At 37.6% G+C, this 17,409-nt stretch overlaps 1 protein-coding gene across 3 annotated transcripts in view; it reads left to right on the top strand.

Annotated features, from left to right (window-relative positions):
* Positions 1-17,409, top strand: part of Dync2h1 (dynein cytoplasmic 2 heavy chain 1) — a 280,807-nt gene that overhangs the window by 123,516 nt on the left and 139,882 nt on the right. For all 3 annotated transcript variants that reach the window (XM_063256154.1, XM_063256153.1, XM_063256152.1), the window contains one exon: positions 8,998-9,087. In XM_063256154.1, the coding sequence (XP_063112224.1) occupies positions 8,998-9,087 (90 nt within the window). The remainder of the gene's footprint in view (positions 1-8,997; positions 9,088-17,409) is intronic.

Genomic DNA, 17,409 nt, shown 5'->3' with positions numbered 1-17,409 from the left:
TTCTATCTTTTTGTTTAGTTCCTCCAATTTTTTATCTGTGTTTTCTTTAGATATATTTAGAATCTCTTTCATTTCTTTTATCATTTCTTCTTTTATCTGGGAGATTATTTCGAGTTTGAATTTCTTTAAAGCTTCCTGGAGTTGCTTGTCAATTTCAGTGGCTATTGTGTCCGTTATATGAGCTGGATGGGATATATTTTCTTCTATATACATCGGTCCTAGGGTTTCTTGAGATGGGCTGGAGGTTTGAGGTTGTAATTTGGTCTTTTGTTTTGTCATTTTCCTATATTTCTGTGAATCAAGTGTTATTTGAAAGCTTCCTCAGGATCTGTTGAAAATCCCCTTCTATGTTTGGAGCTACTGAGACTCTGGCGCCGCGCTACCCCAAGCCATTAGGCCTACAGAACCAGTGGCCCTCCTCTGCCTGCTCAGAACTCCGCAGTTCCAGACAAGCTGGGCCTCAGGGACACTGTGCGCCCACCTGCCCCTTGAAGCTCCACAGTTCTTCAATTGCAGCCGGGTTAGGGTACTCACCACAGGCCGCAGTGCTTCAGGAACCTGTGGACCCTCCCTGGTTGCAGAGATATCCACAGTCCTCCAGACACATGGAGAGGCCGATGCAGGAACCCCAAATCTGCCCAGCTCCTCCTCTGCAGACCAATGGCCAGGCGCGGCAGCTAAACAGGCTGGGCTAGGCTGGTAGTGTGGGCCAGCCCACCTATTGGGAGCTCAGCAGGTCTCCAAGTGAAGTCGGAATGGGGAGGCTGATGTGGAAGCCTCAAACCCACCTCTCCCCTTCACTGCACCTGGAAGCCTGAGGGAACTCCAGCAGTCTGGGTGCAGATATCCAGAGTCCTCCAGACACGCAGAGAGGCCGGTGAGGGCACCCCAGATCTGCCCAGCTCCTCCTCTGCAGGCCTATGGCCAGGCGCGGCAGCTAAACAGGCTGGGCTAGGCTGGTAGTGTGGGCCAGCCCACCTATGGGGAGCTCAGCAGGTCTCCAAGTGACGCCGGGAGTGGGGAGGCTGATGTGGAAGCCTCAAACCCACCTCTCTCCTTCACTGCACCTGGAAGCCTGAGGGAACTCCAGCAGTCTGGGCGCAGATATCCAGAGTCCTCCAGACACGCAGAGAGGCCAGTGAGGGCACCCCAGATCTGCCCAGCTCCTCTTCTGCAGACCTATGGCCAGGCGCGGCAGCTAAACAGGCTGGGCTAGGCTGGTAGTGTGGGCCAGCCCACCTATCGGGAGCTCAGCAGGTCTCCAAATGAAGCAGGGAATGGGGAGGCTGATGTGGAAGCCTCAAACCCACCTCTCTCCTTCACTGCACCTGGAAGCCTGAGGGAACTCCAGCAGTCTGGGCGCAGATATCCAGAGTCCTCCAGACACGCAGAGAGGCCAGTGAGGGCACCCCAGATCTGCCCAGCTCCTCCTCTGCAGACCTATGGCCAGGCGCGGCAGCTAAACAGGCTGGGCTAGGCTGGTAATGTGGGCCAGCCCACCTATCGGGAGCTCAGCAGGTCTCCAAATGAAGCCGGTTATGGGGAGGCTGGTGTGGAAGCCTCAAACCCACCTCTCTCCTTCACTGCACCTGGAAACCTGAGGGAACTCCAGCAGTCTGGGCGCAGATATCCACAGTCCTCCAGACACGCAGAGAGGCCAGTGAGGGCACCCCAGATCTGCCCAGCTCCTCCTCTGCAGACCTATGGCCAGGCGCGGCAGCTAAACAGGCTGGGCTAGGCTGGTAGTGTGGGCCAGCCCACCTATGGGGAGCTCAGCAGGTCTCCAAGTGAAGCTGGGAGTGGGGAGGCTGATGTGGAAGCCTCAAACCCACCTCTCTCCTTCACTACACCTGGAAGCCTGAGGGAACTCCAGCAGTCTGGGCGCAGATATCCAGAGTCCTCCAGACACGCAGAGAGGCCAGTGAGGGCACCCCAGATCTGCCCAGCTCCTCCTCTGCAGACCTATGGCCAGGCGCGGCAGCTAAACAGGCTGGGCTAGGCTGGTAGTGTGGGCCAGCCCACCTATCGGGAGCTCAGCAGGTCTCCAAATGAAGCCTCAAACCCAGCTCTCTCCTTCACTGCACCTGGAAGCCTGAGGGAACTCCAGCAGTCTGGGCGCAGATATCCAGAGTCCTCCAGACACGCAGAGAGGCCAATGAGGGCACCCCAGATCTGCCCAGCTCCTCCTCTCTTCATTGATCTTGATAACAGTTTCCAATCTCATGTTTGCGAAATTTTCAGCTATTTTCTAAATATCCTCTTGACATCCTTTATGTTGTCCCCTTATTTTCATTTATCCCTATCAACCTTGTGTTGTTTCTCTTTGTGTCATCCTGTAGGTGTTGAATTGTTGTTTCCTGATTTCTTGTTATTTGTAAAAGATCTTTTCTTTCCTGTTCACTTGTTGCAATCTTGTCTTCGAGGTCTGAGATTCTATCTTCACATTCACTGACGTGGTTTTTACAACTTTCAATGGAGTTTTTGATTTCCTGTATATCTCTTTGCGTCTGTTTTATGTATTCTGTTTGTTTCTTATATTGTTCATCGAGGGATTCTATCTTTTTGTTTAGTTCCTCTAATTTTTTAACTGCCTCTTCTTTAGCTATGTTTAGCATCTGCTTCATTTCATCAATTCTTCTTTCATCTGAGAGAATATTTCTAGTTTGAATTCCTTTAAGGCTTCCCATACTTGCTTCTTTATTTCAGTTACCATTCTTTCAGGTATTTCAGTCATGTGGCATGTGTTTTCTTCTATGCACATGGCTCCTGGACTTTCTTGGGATGGGCTGGATGTTTGAGATTGTATTTTGGACTTTCGTTTTGTCATTTTTCTGTATTTGGGAGCTTTAAGTGTTGTTCCAGGTTTGGGAGAGAGATCCACCAGCCTGGGATGGGGTACCCCACGATGGCCTCACTCACTGGACCCAGCAGGGAACTATGGCCTGTTCCTCAGGCCAGGTAGAGTGTCTCCTCAGGGTGGGCGGAGCTCCCCGCCGCAGCTGCCACAGTCTCTGATCTGGCCTGCTCCCTAGGTCTGGTGGGGAACCGCCCTGGGTCCCTAGGTCAGGGCTAAAGTTCCTGTAAGCTGGGTGTAGCTCCCAGCCGCCACGGTTACTCTCACCCTTCCGGTCTGGTCTCTGGTCCGGTGGTGAGCCGGTCTGGTCCCCAAAGTCAGGCAGAAAGTTCCAGCAGGCTGGCCGGAGCTCCCAGCAGCAGCTGCTACAGTCTCTGAACTGGCCTGGTCCCAGGGTCCGGTGGGGAACCAGCCTGGGTCCCCCATGTCAGGGAGAAAGTTCCCACAGGCTGGGTGGAGCTCCCAGCCGCAATGGTTACTCTCACCCTTCCGGCCTGGTCTCTGGTCTGGTGGGGAGCCGGTCTGGTCCCCCAAGTCAGGAAGAAAGTTCCCGCAGGCTGGGCGGAGCTCCCAGCCACTGCTGCCACAGTCTCTGATCTGGACTGGTCCCCGGGTCCAGTGGGGAACTGGCCTGAGTCCCCAGATCAGGAAGAAAGTTCTGGAGATTAGTTTCATTAGTGGAAATTTGCCTACTGAGTCATGGTACATAGACATTTCTTCAGTATTTATTCTTAATTTCTTTTGGACAAACACTAGCTTTTAAGATGGTAGGTATCTTGGATCCTTTCTCTCATTGCTGATACAAAACATCTGACACCCAGAATTAAAGAGGTAGAGTTTATTTAGCTCACAGTTGGTGGAGGTGTTAGTCCATAATCAGCTGGCTCAAAGGCAGAGTGGTATGGGAGAGGAGCAACAGTTGATGACAGTAGAAGACAGCAAAAACAACAAGAGCAGACAGGGGAGGAGCACGCAAGAAGACTCTGTCCTTTATATTGTATGTAGGCCACATGTACTTGGGTGTAACACACCCATAAACCAAGCTTTGGAATGTAAATCATTCACAAATTCTAGAAGCCTGCAACCGTGGCTGCATGGTATTTTGGGGGACATCCAGAAAAAAACCATAGCAGTGTGAAATGCTAAAAAATAAATAACTAGACTTTTGGTCTTCAATTTAAAATACTTTAATACTTGAAAAATTTGAAATACGTTAAATTTAATCATAATATTTACAATATGCTAAGTTTTTACAAAAATACAGAATTTTGTAAAGACTGGGTGCTTGTGATATGTAATTTAAACTTATTTTTGTAAAAACAGAATTTGGTAAAGTCTGAGAGTTAGTTCATAATATTTGATCTTATTTCCCATTCACTGTATCATATAAAACTAAGGTAATTTACATTTATCTTTTTGCATTAAATTTTTTGTGATAGCGTTATTTTAACTTCTCTTTATTTTTTAGCTAAACATACATTTTGAAAAATTCAGTAACTACCAATACTGTGGTATGAGAACTGATAAGTAGAAATTTGATCAAATGTCATGAGAGCATTAATTGTTTTTTATCTTTTAGAAAAGCTAATAACTCGTACTCTTCTAGGTAACCTTAGTTCTTGGATAGATCATGTAGCCTTTGAATAATATTTACCCTGGTGTGGGTATATACTTGCTTGTGATTATGTGTACACTTTAATTACTGAATATAAAATGTAACAATTTTAAATATGTAGGGTAAAAACTTGCTTCCTAATGTTTTGAAAATCTGTAGGATCTTATAGATACTGTACTCCGTTTTACAATGGAGTACATTTCAGTGAATCTAAATCACATTTTACCTGTTATCTTTCTTAATTTTTTTTTTTTTTGAGACAGAGTCTCACTGTGCCATTCAGGCTGGCCTTAAGCTCACTTTGTAGCTCAGGTTGGTCTCAAACTTGCAATGATCCTCCTGCCTATTTCCCAGCATTCCTGAGTGTTAGAATTACAGGCATGTGCCACTGCTGGCACTCTTAGTTTTAAAATGAGAAGAAACATTTATTGTGTGAACCACAAATGAACAACTCTCCTAGTTAGAACATACTATTAACAAAATCAGAAGGCTAGATTTTATGTATTTGGCTATAAATTTGTAATGTTTTATAGCAGTTTCACAATTCGCAACTAACCTTGGTTGCATTTTTTTAAACCATTAAAATTTATTAGAGAGTTCTTCTTGTTAGTTGTAAGCCCAGTGAAGCAAAGAAATGTCGTCTTATTCTTATAAGAGCATTGAACTTTGCAAGACATGTATTCTAGTGATCTCTGAAATGAGATATAAAACTCATATCACACTAGAGGAAAGGCTACCTCATACACAGCCTTTCCTGCCTTTGTTAGTATCCCAAACATTTTTTTTTCTGTAATTAAAGGAAGTAGCTATTGATGATATTTTTCAAATTATGGCAAATATGTACAGTGGCAGTATCAGTTTAGTTAAAAAATTAAATTAATTAGGCTTCTGGGAGAACATGGCAGATAGATAGCAGCAGCTATGGAGGCTCTCTGAGATACCCCACTTAGAATCCAGGGATGGGGCGGTGTGAGGAGTCCTAAGCAAGGGGAGATATACCCTGCCAACCCATGAACGACCTACGCTGACAGAAACCAACTGGAAATGCAATCCCAGTGCTATAACAGAAACAGATAAAATCTCAGCGTGGAAGCTGGAACCTGCACCACTGGAAGCTGTGATTTCAATTTTGTGCTACCGCTGCTGTGACCAAATCAGCACGGCAGAGAGAGAGATGCATGAAAACTCTGAGAGTGGGAATCAGCAAATGGAGTTGAGAGCGGGACTGGCAGGGAGCCCTGCATTGACCTGCAGTGAATGAGCGGAACAGGGACCCTTCCATAGAGTAGGAGGCTCCAGCAAATGACATACTGGAACCGAGCAGACTAGCCGGAATAGGATGCTGCAGTGACTTTAGTCACATATTCCCCTCTCAAGCGGGATTGGTGCGGAGCGCTTGGCCTGGGTGACGCTGCTCACTAAGACCCAGTAGGCTAGCCCAAACCAGGTCCCAGTGCCAGGAGGTACACCCTAGCAGTGAAGCCTTCAGTAGGTTGACCTGGAGGGGCGGGCCCAGCATTGGCTGCCCAGGTCTGTGTCTCCCTAGTACACTGCAGAGGGCGGGAACACCTAGCCAGCAGATTCAAACAAACTGCAACAGACAAAGAGAAAAAAAAAACTTGGTCTCCTGTATTCGCTTGTATGGAAGGAACAAAAAGTATGGGAAGAGGGAGCAACAAGAAAGGGTCCTCAGTTCCCAGTCCTGAGAACACTGATCCAGGAAAGGTAAATGCAAAGGAGGACAGAAAACATGCAATATCAGACACGGCATCAATAGACATAAAGTGATATCTCTGGAGCCTCATAGACGAGTTCAAAAGTGAAGTATTTAACGAAATAAAGCAAGTTAAAAGTAGAATAGTTAGAGAAATGCTAAGCACCGCTCAAGAAAAAGCAGATGGTGGAGTGGAAGAACAGAAAAAAAAGGGGAGAATTGTTTGATGGAGAAAATGTATATGAAGCAGGTTTACAGAGATTACCAGGAAACTAAAAACTCTATCGAAAGCTGGCATAACAGCTTGAAAGAAACTAAGGATAGATTATCTGAACTGGAGGGCAGATTTTTAATGTGGGAGCATGAAATGAAAAACTTCTTAAAAATAACAAGAAAACAAATAGCAATAATACAAAGGCTAGAAGATGATAAGATGATCTATAACTTAAGAATTAAGAACATAAAAGAATAATTAGGGACACAAACAAATGGACTACAAAAGCTATTTACAGAAATACTTCAAGAGAATTTCCCTAATTTAGCAAAAGGTAAAGATACTCAGATGTATGAGGCATACAGGACCCCAGCCACCTACAACCCAAACAGAGTTACACCCAGGCATATAATAATCAAAATTCCAGAAATCCAATATAAGAACAGAATATTAAAAGCTGTTAGAGACAAGAAACAGGTCACTTACAAGGGAACACCCATCAGAATTACAGCAGAGTTCTCAGCATAAACCATCAAATCATGAAGAGCGTGGGGGGAAATAATTCAAGCTTTGAAAGATAATAACCTCCAGCCAAAATTCATATATCCTGCACAACTGTCCCTAGAAATTGATGGAAAAACAAGGTGCTTCCAGGATAAAGAGGAACTAGGGAATTTGCAACCACCAATTCAACTTTACAGAGAATTTTGCAGGATTCTAAAAAAGGAAAATACCAAGATTCCTGAAACAGTGGCAGAGAGGCCACAATGAATGAAGCAGAAAGCTAAATGAAGAAGACAAACTGACAACAAACGACAGAAAAAGAGCTCGACAGAAATGAGGCAGAGAAGATTGGATGGTAGGAACAGCTATTTTGGAGAAAACAAGACATCATAATAGCTAGTGCTGATTTAGTATCATCTTGTTTTGAAGTCCCATCAAGCTTTTATTCTTCTGTCTCCATCCGTCTTAACAGGTTGTATTTATTGGATTTTAATATATGTGATAATATAAGCAAAAACTTTTATAGACAAGGAGATTATACAGAAACCATTGTTCATTTTCTGATAGTTGGTTCTAAATATCCTGTAATACTGTCATTCTCTTGAATGGTTTTACATTGTCTTGATATGTTTGGTGCTACAGTATATGAAGTTATACTCAAAGATTTCAAGGAAAGAGACACTATGGTAACTACTTTTATGTCAGGATATCTTGTGGTGAAACACTATTTTGCATAAATGGTTATGTTTGACCTGTGCTGTTTTGTTGTTATGCCTTCTTTTATCTCATCTCTTTTTTAAAATTATTTACTTTTAAAATTTTATCTTTTTAATTAAGGGAAAAATAAAAATAGCAGGATATATTATAGTAACCCACTTTGATTTCCTATTAACTTGATTTGAAACCCTGTATTGCCTCACCATCTTGTTTTGACTGATTTTCCCCTATTCTGCTTTGCTTGATAGTACCAAGTTCGAAAGTATACACCTGTGAAGATAATAAGATTCATTATGTCGCCCATTCTTGTTGACTGTTATCTTCTTTTAAAGCCCTGTAATATCTCCAGTGTTTTGGTTTTATTCTTTACTGTTTGGTTCAATTTTATTATAACTGATGATATAGGCAATTCTTTTTTAAGATAGCAAGAGACATTATGGTAACTGTTGTTGATCACCTTGTATTTTGTTTTTACATTATCTTTTATGTCCATCCTTTTGATTTGACTGACTCTGTTCTGTTATGTCACATTTGGTTTTATTCTCTTCAAAAAGAAGGGGGAGTAATAGAATCCAAAATGTGTAATTGTCATTGTACAAAAGAGAGGAAAAGAAAGTGCTCTCAAGGACACAACTGCAAGTGTGTTTAGGTGTGTAAGATAGATGACCATATTACTAAGTTTTTGTTGGATCATTGAACAAAACTGTTTGCAGTCTCACTGTTTGAAAGTCCATTTTATATGCTTTAATTTTGTAACTTGAACAACTATTTCTAACATAACAATATGTAATCTATTAACTAGTGATTTCCTACTGTTTATTTTTTTTGAAATTCTGTATAACTTGCGCCGTTTTTCCGTTTTCTTTTTCTCCTTAAATAAAATTAAAAAAATTAAATTAATTAAAGTCATGATTTTTACTGCACCAGTTTTAAAGTTTTTATCCTTAGTTAACCTGAAGGATGATTTAAGATTGTTTAAATTCTTAGGTTGAGGATGAGAAGTATAAGGTGAGTCTGGCCATAATTTTGGGTTGGACTGGTAATTATAAGTAATTTAAGCAGCTTTTACTCAGTTCAAAAATAGTGTTATTAAAACTATATGCTGTAGTAAAGTGATAAGTTTTGACTATTATTGTATATTGGAAATCAATTATAATTTTCATTTATTTAAAGCTTCAACTTATACTTTTAATAACAATGCAGCATTTTTAATACTAGTTTAATGCACTTATTTATTTAGTTCCTTGGTTTCATGAGCAAATATACTTGTTCAAGAGTCAGCTTTGAATCTAGAGAAATAATTTATATGATTAAACTATGTACTTTGAAATATTTGTAAATTTCCTAATTTTTTAAAATTTTCAAATTGTAATCAACAGGATGCTGAAAGTACTGAGCAGAGAATCCAGTCTCTTATCAGCTCATTAAAACACATGGTATATGAATATATATGCCGTTGTTTATTTAAGGTAAGAAGCATTGTATTTTTCAAATATAAAATACTAGTTGAAGCCAAGCATTACGGTTGGAGGATCACTTATTCTTAGAATTTAGAAATTACCACCCTATGTAGACAACATAAAGAAACATTGTTTCAAAAAACTTTTTTATTTTATACAGTATTTACATTTGTATAGCTAGATACTTGAAAGATGTTGCAGTTAGCATTTCTGATATTTCTCAGGATATTATTCATTACTAACTGAAATGTCATATAGCATTGTATAATATAGTGGGGAGAAAAGGGAGGAAGAGGCACTAAATTAGCTGCCTCAGCTTTGAATATTCTGTGGTCATTAAAGGAGAGAATAAAAATGGCTTATGTAGCTCTTACCTATCCAGGTTTTCTCATCCTGAGCACGATTGACATTTTGGGCCGCACAAGTCTTTGTTGTGGGAGGCTGTTCTATCTATGTTACAGTGTTGAACAGGACGCTTGGCTTCTGCTGAATAATGCCAGTAGCACTCTCTTCCCCTGTCCCCACTTTGTGAAAGTAAAAAATGTCTCTGAACATACTTCATTGCCTCCTGGGATAGGTGATAGAATTGTTTTCTGTTTCTTGCATTATGAGGTAGACTAGTTACTGTTTCTGAGTTATGAACAGAATTTATGATAGAAGACTTCATATTATGAAGGTTCCAAAGGTACATGCAATGTACAATCTTTTAGAAACTTCTGTATATTATAAGAAACACGGACTCTTATGCTTTCTTAAAAAATCTTTAGGTATAGGGTAGAACATAATGTTAAAGAGGAACATTGTAAAGGCAGTTAATTAAGTTTGATAAGTAGTCATTATCGTTCTTAGGAAATCTTGAAAAATATATACTTGATATATTTTTTAGAAAAATGTAATAATTTATGATTTTTTGAGGATTTTTATTTGAGAAAGTATAAACCCTTCAAAATATCTTTCAGTATTTTGACAAGGGTTGTTATTTAAGAGTTTAAAAAATTATAATTTTTGAATTTCTAAAAGCATTCTTTTAATGGTTTGTGTACAAGTATATTTTTCTTTAAAGGTCTTTTCTTAAAAACATCTCCTATTTATTTACTTATGATTCATAAACTTACTCTTTAGGCCTTAATGTTAACTGTATAAAATGAGAAATTGTAAGCAAATTATCTCACATTTTGTTGCTAAAATACTAGGATCCTACATAGGAGAGTTACCTTTAAAGTGGTACGGTTTCATCCGTTACACGTTTCATGTCTCTAATATTTGTATAATGTTTTATATCATTGACACTTAACATTTTTATTATAAGCAAAACAATATTTTCTGAAGAAATTTCAACTTTCTGGAAATACTATAGAAAACAAACTTTAAAGATTTACTTCAACCTGTACTCCAAGCCTTACTGCTGTTTTAAAGTAGACTAACTGTTTAAGGTTTGATTTGTTTCTTATTGTCCATTTTCTCTCTTTTCATTCATGTACAGAAATACATAGTTTTATATAAGAATTCCTTAGTTTATATTATGTCCTGTAGCTTTTCTTTCATTGCAATAGGCCCTAAAGGTTAGAACTTTCCATGAATATAAATATGTTAACCTCACTATTTGTAGTAGTCATGTGGTATTTCATTAAGTGGTTACAAGGTTGAGTTTCCATTATTCAAAGTGCTTGGGATCAAAAGTGTTTCAGATTTTGGATTCTAGAATACTTCTACATAAACATTAAGAAATGTTAAAGATATACCCAAGTTGAAATACAAAATTCATTGTTGTTTTGTACTCATATTCAAGTTTTAGTTGTTTGACTATAACTTGTCATTTGAATTTAAATGTGAAAATTTCCATTGTGGCATAATGACAGTGCCCCAGTGTTTTTAAATTTTGGAGCATTTGAATTTTGGATTTTCAGGTAGTAATGCTAAGCCCATTATACTGCTTGACCTGATATTTGTTAGTGTATATTTGGTTACATATTTTTTGGCTATTATGAAGGATTGCAATGAATATCCTATGCAATACACGAATATTTATGTGTATATATAAGTGTTTCCATTCAGTAGATTTCTGGAGGGTAGCATAATTGCTGGTCCAAGGATTATGCTTTGTAAATTTTGCTTAATGTTATCAGATTGCCTTTTGAAAAGTCTTTCTGTAAACCACTTAATACTCCTGCCTCCTATGCTTCTGATGGGATCTCTTTCCTTGCATACTCATGGACCCTGGATATTATTAGTCTTTTTAATTTTTACCAAGCTCTGGTTTGCGAAGGCTCACTTACTGTTTTATAATTTTATTGTCTTTCAGATTTTTACTTTTACTTTCTTCGATTACCTTGCCATCTTTTTCTTGAAGAATAAATTTTTTCTTTATGTAGAATAAGTTGACTTCATTGGAACTATGTTTTATATTTTAGTTTTTATGCATTTCATTTACTTATTTTTCTATTTCTATATTTGTATGAATAGTTTTAATTAAAATGTAGTTTCAATGCATTTTTATTTTCTAGGCAGTATATTAAGCCATAAAATATTATTTTATTATTCTCAGTAATAAGGTACTTAATGTCTTTTAATTTTCCTTTCTAAACTTCTACATTAAGATAGGTTGTGACTTAAGAACATGTTATGGTGTTCCATTTGTTTTAATATGCCCCAAATGTTATAAATAAATGGTACTTTTGAAAAATGCTTTAAGCCTGAAGATAACATGAACTACCTTTGTATTCATTCCAAAAATTAGTAGTTTTTCTTATTAGTTTCTTGATTATTCCCAACCTATGTGTCTGTATTTCAGTTTATATATTCTTTGTTTTTAATAGGATACTATCTTTGCTCCTGAGATTTAAATCTTATGTCACGGATTTGACATAATATAATTAGGAAAAATATAAATATTTAGCACCAAACTCCTTACTGTATCAGTAGAATGAAGTGAGGATTATAGTTTAAAAATACATTTAAATTAGGCATAAAGCAGTATTTTGTTACCCTAGAAGAGAGACTGAGAGGCTTAATTTCCTAATATTTTAGTGCTCAACAGGAGTTTTTCATGGCTTATAATGAGTAATACTTTTCTATCATGAACAATTGAAAATCATTAAAAAAAGCTATGGTTTAGAATCTTCAAGACATACTTTTGATTGATGATGGAATATCTATTTGGTAAGATTCATTTCTGGTTGAGTAATGTTAATTCTGTACAGCATGAATTCAGCATACCTGAGTGTTTCAGTAGTGAATAAAATTTTGGAAAGCACATTAATCATAAAACTATGATATATATTCTTAAGATTTAACACTGTAGCCTTACTGAGAATGGAAGTAATTTCACTTATTTAAGTTTGTTAGCAATAAGCACCATTAAATTGTCTGCCAGAGTCTCTGTCATTCTGATTTTGCTGTTATGTTGATGACAACAGTATGACAACAGTGGACTCTTAAATATAGAGACAGAATGGGAATTATTAGTATTCATATTACATTAAGCTGAAAGGAATTTGAACTGGGACATAAAAATGATTCACTTATTTTATAGCAGAAAAATTAGATTTTTAATAAAGTAAGCCAAAGAGACAAAGTTGTCTTGCAATTTTAGTTCAGGTTATTAGCTATTTTATTGTGTTTTTTTAGAGAACAAAATTTTTTAATTCACTTGCCTAAGTATTTTAGAAAATATACAAAATTAGTCACATATTTTGTTCCAAACTTATGATTATTTTGAAACTATGAACACATAATTACCTCTGCATATCCTGTCTTCACTTTAATTTATCATCTGGAATAGATACAAAATAGTGGAAGCTATTATTAGAGTGTTAGTTGCAGTGTGTGACTATATGGAAGAGGGTTGGCCAGAAGAACTGGAAGGATATGTTCTTATTTTTTCTTTATTCTTCATGAAGGTATAATTTCAATGAGATCTGATGAGGTATAGAAAGAATGGTGGATTATGAAGTTACATTTTAACGCATATTTCTTGAGTATGTTGTATATTGTTAACAAAATCAATAAAAACAAAACATTGGAGACATTATAGGACTTCAAAGAAGGTAATACTCAAACCAGAATGGGTATCATAGTGAATCTTATTGTCTTCAAATTAGATGCCTATACCGTCAGACTTGATACTATTAAAAAAAACTAGATTCGAATAAAATCAGTCAAAGCAAGACAGTGATCAAACAAAACAGATTTTTAAAAAATCAATCAAAACAAGACAGTGAAAGCAATACAGGGTTTAAAATTAAGTTAATAGGAAATCAAAAATGGTTACCATAATATATATATCCTGATATCTTTGAATAGCCGTCCATGCCCTTAAATCTAGTATGAGTAGAAAAACCTGAAACAGAATATAACCAAACTAAACAGAGCAATGAAAACAATATGCGTTTCAAATCATGATACAAGATTAACAATGTTCACTGTCTTCTCCTTTTAGACAATTCTTCCCCTTCCATTTTCACAGGATGCATTGCACATTTTGTATACCACTAACTGCTTTAGTTTTTAGATTAGGGAGGCAACCTAATATTTACCTAAGTGATTCTGAATCTTTTTACCTCTGAGCTTGATCTGAAGTTGTATTAGTTTACCTACAAGAACCTCAAGGTTTTCCTTCCTGATAGCTGAATAGTTCTCCATTGTATAAAAGTGTTATGTCTTTCCAGCCAGTCTACAGCTGAAAGGTGAGCTACTCCAATTTTTTTCTGGTTCCCTATCACATAGAGCATTATTTTCTCATATTTGACTTTCAGCCCATAAACTCTTTTTCAGGTTAATTATATTTCTTATATAGATCATCTTGATGGATTCTATCTCCTGATCCACTCTGCCTGTGTTTCTTTTTATTAGTGTGTCAATACCATCTATATTAGTGATTATGGCCAACCTTCTCTGCCTCATCTCTGCTATGCTATTTTTCTGCCATTGGTTGTAGGCTTTTCCCTTTCATTCCACTGTCCACCCTGTTTAGTGAGCCCTCTCTGCCACTGTTCCTGAAACCATGGTCTTTTTTTCTCTCTCTTGAATGTCCAGTATATTTTTTGTAAGGTTGGATTGGTGGTCACGAACTCCTTCAGTTCCTCTTTGTCATGGAAGTACTTTGTTTCTCCATTAATTTTGAGAGAGAGTTTTGCAGAATACATCAATCTGGGTTGGAGGTTATTTTCTTTCAGGGCTTGGAGTATTTTGCTCCAAGCTCTTATTGATTTGATGGTTTGTGTGGAGAAGTCTGTTGTGATTCTGATGGGTTTTCCTTTATAGATGATCTGTTTCTTTTCTCTGACAGCTTTTAATATTCTGTTCTTGTGTTCAGTTTCTGGGATCTTGATTATTATATGTCTAGGTGTAGATCTATTTTGGTTATAGCTGACTGGAGTTCTGTATGCCTCATATATCTGAATATCATCCTTTTTCTATCATTGAGAAGTTTTCCTTAATTATTTCTGTGAATAGATTTTTATTTCATTTGTGTTTATCCCTGCTTCTTCACTCACATTTTTTATTCTTAAGTTATAGATCCTGTTGTCATCTTCTAGCCTTTGTATTGTTACTTCCTGGTTCTTTGTTATTTTTAAAAGATTTTTCCTTTCACGATCACAAATTGCAAATCTGTCTTCAAGGTTTGCTAGTCTAAAGTTTCTTTCAAGCAGTTTTGTCAGCTTTCAATGGAGTTTTTAATTTCTTGGTAATCTTTTTGAATCTGTTTCATGTATTCTAATTTTTTTTATAATCTCCATCGAAGGTTTCCCTCCTTTTTCTATGCTCCTCTATTCTTCCATCTTTGTCTTCTTGAGAGGTGCTTAGCATTTCTTTTATTATTTTTCTTATGTCTTCCTTTACTTGTATTAATATTTCGGTTTTAAGTTCTTTTATAGTTTCACGAGGTTGTTTCTTACGTCAGATGCTGTTGCCTTAGAAACCGCAGGTGTGCAACTCCTGATATCTTCTGTGTTTACCTCTCCTCAGCCAATACTACTTGGGTTGGAGGCTGGAGACTTCCTTTTATTTCTTCCTCTTATCATGTTCCTGGTTTCTTCCAGTCAAGTGGGTAGTGGGGTCCTTGGCACTTCCTGTATTGATTATAATTACTCTGAAGTGTGCTGGCTAGGGATGGCTGCTTTCCCCAGTCTGCTGGTTACTACTGGAGTATAAGCAGTGTGAGGGCAGGCTACCCTCCCTTCTGAGCTGGTTAATCACTGGGAGTCTTCAGCACATTAGTGTGTGGTGCGCTGTGGCGGTGGGGTTGGTTAGGGATAGCTTTAGGGAAAACTCAGCATTAGCTATTGCACTATGCATAGGGGCAAGACTTAGTCCAAGCAATTTTCATCAATCTCCTCTGCACTAGGAATGGCTGAATGAAGCTGTCTACAGTTCTGGGTCCAGGCTTATCCTGCCTGACTCCAGAATGGCACCTGGCCAATTGCCTACTCCCCCCCGGAGGACTGAACCCCCACACTCACCGCCAGCCAGTGCAGTTCTCGAATCTGCCGTTCCCCTCTGCCACCGTGTCTTCCCGCAGAGGCCTTTGGGCTTGCCAACCCCCAGCCTCACTGTGACCTTGCATCTTAGGATTCCAGTGGCCCTTCTCGCACAGTGGGACAGGCTCTGGTGAAAGTGTGTCCAGCTACCGCCTTCTGTTTAAGTTTTTGTTTTCTTTTCTTTCTTTCTTTCTTTTTTTTCTCTTCACTTTGGTTTAGGTTTGGTTTGATTTGGGTTGAGGGGATCTATTTCTTTCCTTCTGGTCTCTAAAATGCTATATTCCAGCATTTGGGCTGTTTCTCTCTGAGAGGCTTTTTACTTTGCTGCTTACTGGTCCACCATCTTCCCAGAATCAAAATATAATTTCTTATACTAATTTAATGAAGGTTTTCTGCTGAGTGTTTACAGAAATTTTATAACCTATGGCTATTACAATGGATTTTGATAATTTCCTTCTGCTTAGGTAACTTCAGAACTTTTGGTATTGTATTTTACCCTTTGAGTTTTCTTACCCTTTGAGTTTTCTGGAACTATACTTGAATGTACATAAAGATACCCATTAAAATGTATGGTTTAGTTTCAATTTCAAATGTGAGTGCTTAAGTTCTGAGCTTTATCAACTCCTTTGAGAATAAAGAAGAACTTTTCTTCATAAGATAATAATTCTTTTCATTGAACATATTTGGAAGCAATGAATATTGTAAAATCGACATAAAAGAAAAGAATGTGATATTCTGTACTGCATAAGTCTCTCTGAGAACAATGTAATTTATGGAATATTGTTAAAAATTTCTTTTCTGATATAACCGTTTGCTGTATATCAGACAGTTATTATTACCTATCATCTTTTGATAAATGCTTTAAATATATTGCCATCTACCAAAATCCTATTTGCAGAAGAAGTTTAGAGTTAATAACCATTCTTTACTCAGATTTAGAAGATACTGACATTTGGAAGTCAAATACCTTCTGTTGGTGCTTAAGATTTTTTAATAATGGAATATACATGAAATAAAACACTATAGAAATGCAAATTTGATTTTAATGATAAATTTGACTTTAGTATTTTCCTGTACCATATTAATTCCAATAATTAATAATTTCTTTCTATTTACTACAGTATGTGTAATGTGAAAATATGGAAGGTATGGCTGATCTGTACTACTCTGTGGCCTGCCATCATGTGTTTGTATTTCTTTATTCAGCCAGTGAGTCATGTACATGATCAGTTGAGGTTTAGCTCACTGTATGTTCTCTTGATTTTTAAAAGAACCCATGTATATTGAGATAAACAAGAATTGAATTAAAATATTAAATTTTCTGATCTGATAAAATAGATAAAGATTATAACAGGTATTTTCTAAACCTTGCCTAATTTGCTGTTGACATTTTAAAAAATATATTCAGAAAATCTTTAAACTTGATTCATTCATTTCAAATTTTGTTTCAACTTAATAGGAAATTATATCCCACATACTTACATTCTCTCTCTGTAAGTTAGGATTTTAGTTTTATTCTTGAATCGTTATTCTTCATTATAATATTTTTTGTTACATTCTATGGCTAAAGGGATTCATTGATATAGCTAGGCAATCAGACAGATGGCCAAAAGAGCTTTTTGTCATTTCCAGCTTGGAAAATAGTGGAAGAAAGTCATGATTGGTCTTGCTTAAGTCACATGATACTCTTGATTCAATATCTGTGGGGTGATATAATAGGCAATACTATAATTACATGTTTTTTTCTAAGGTCAGGATGTTTTCTGAGATTCCCAAGTGGGAAGGAGATTAACTACTCTTATTTATGGGCCACATATTATGTTCCAGTTTTTGACAATTCTTGGAGTTTAAT

The sequence above is a fragment of the Cavia porcellus genome, unplaced genomic scaffold, assembly GCF_034190915.1.
Source record: "Cavia porcellus strain 051 isolate PalLab524CR breed Dunkin Hartley unplaced genomic scaffold, mCavPor4.1 scaffold_9, whole genome shotgun sequence".
Lineage (NCBI taxonomy): Eukaryota > Metazoa > Chordata > Mammalia > Rodentia > Caviidae > Cavia > Cavia porcellus.
This window is presented reverse-complemented; position numbering and strand designations above follow the sequence as displayed.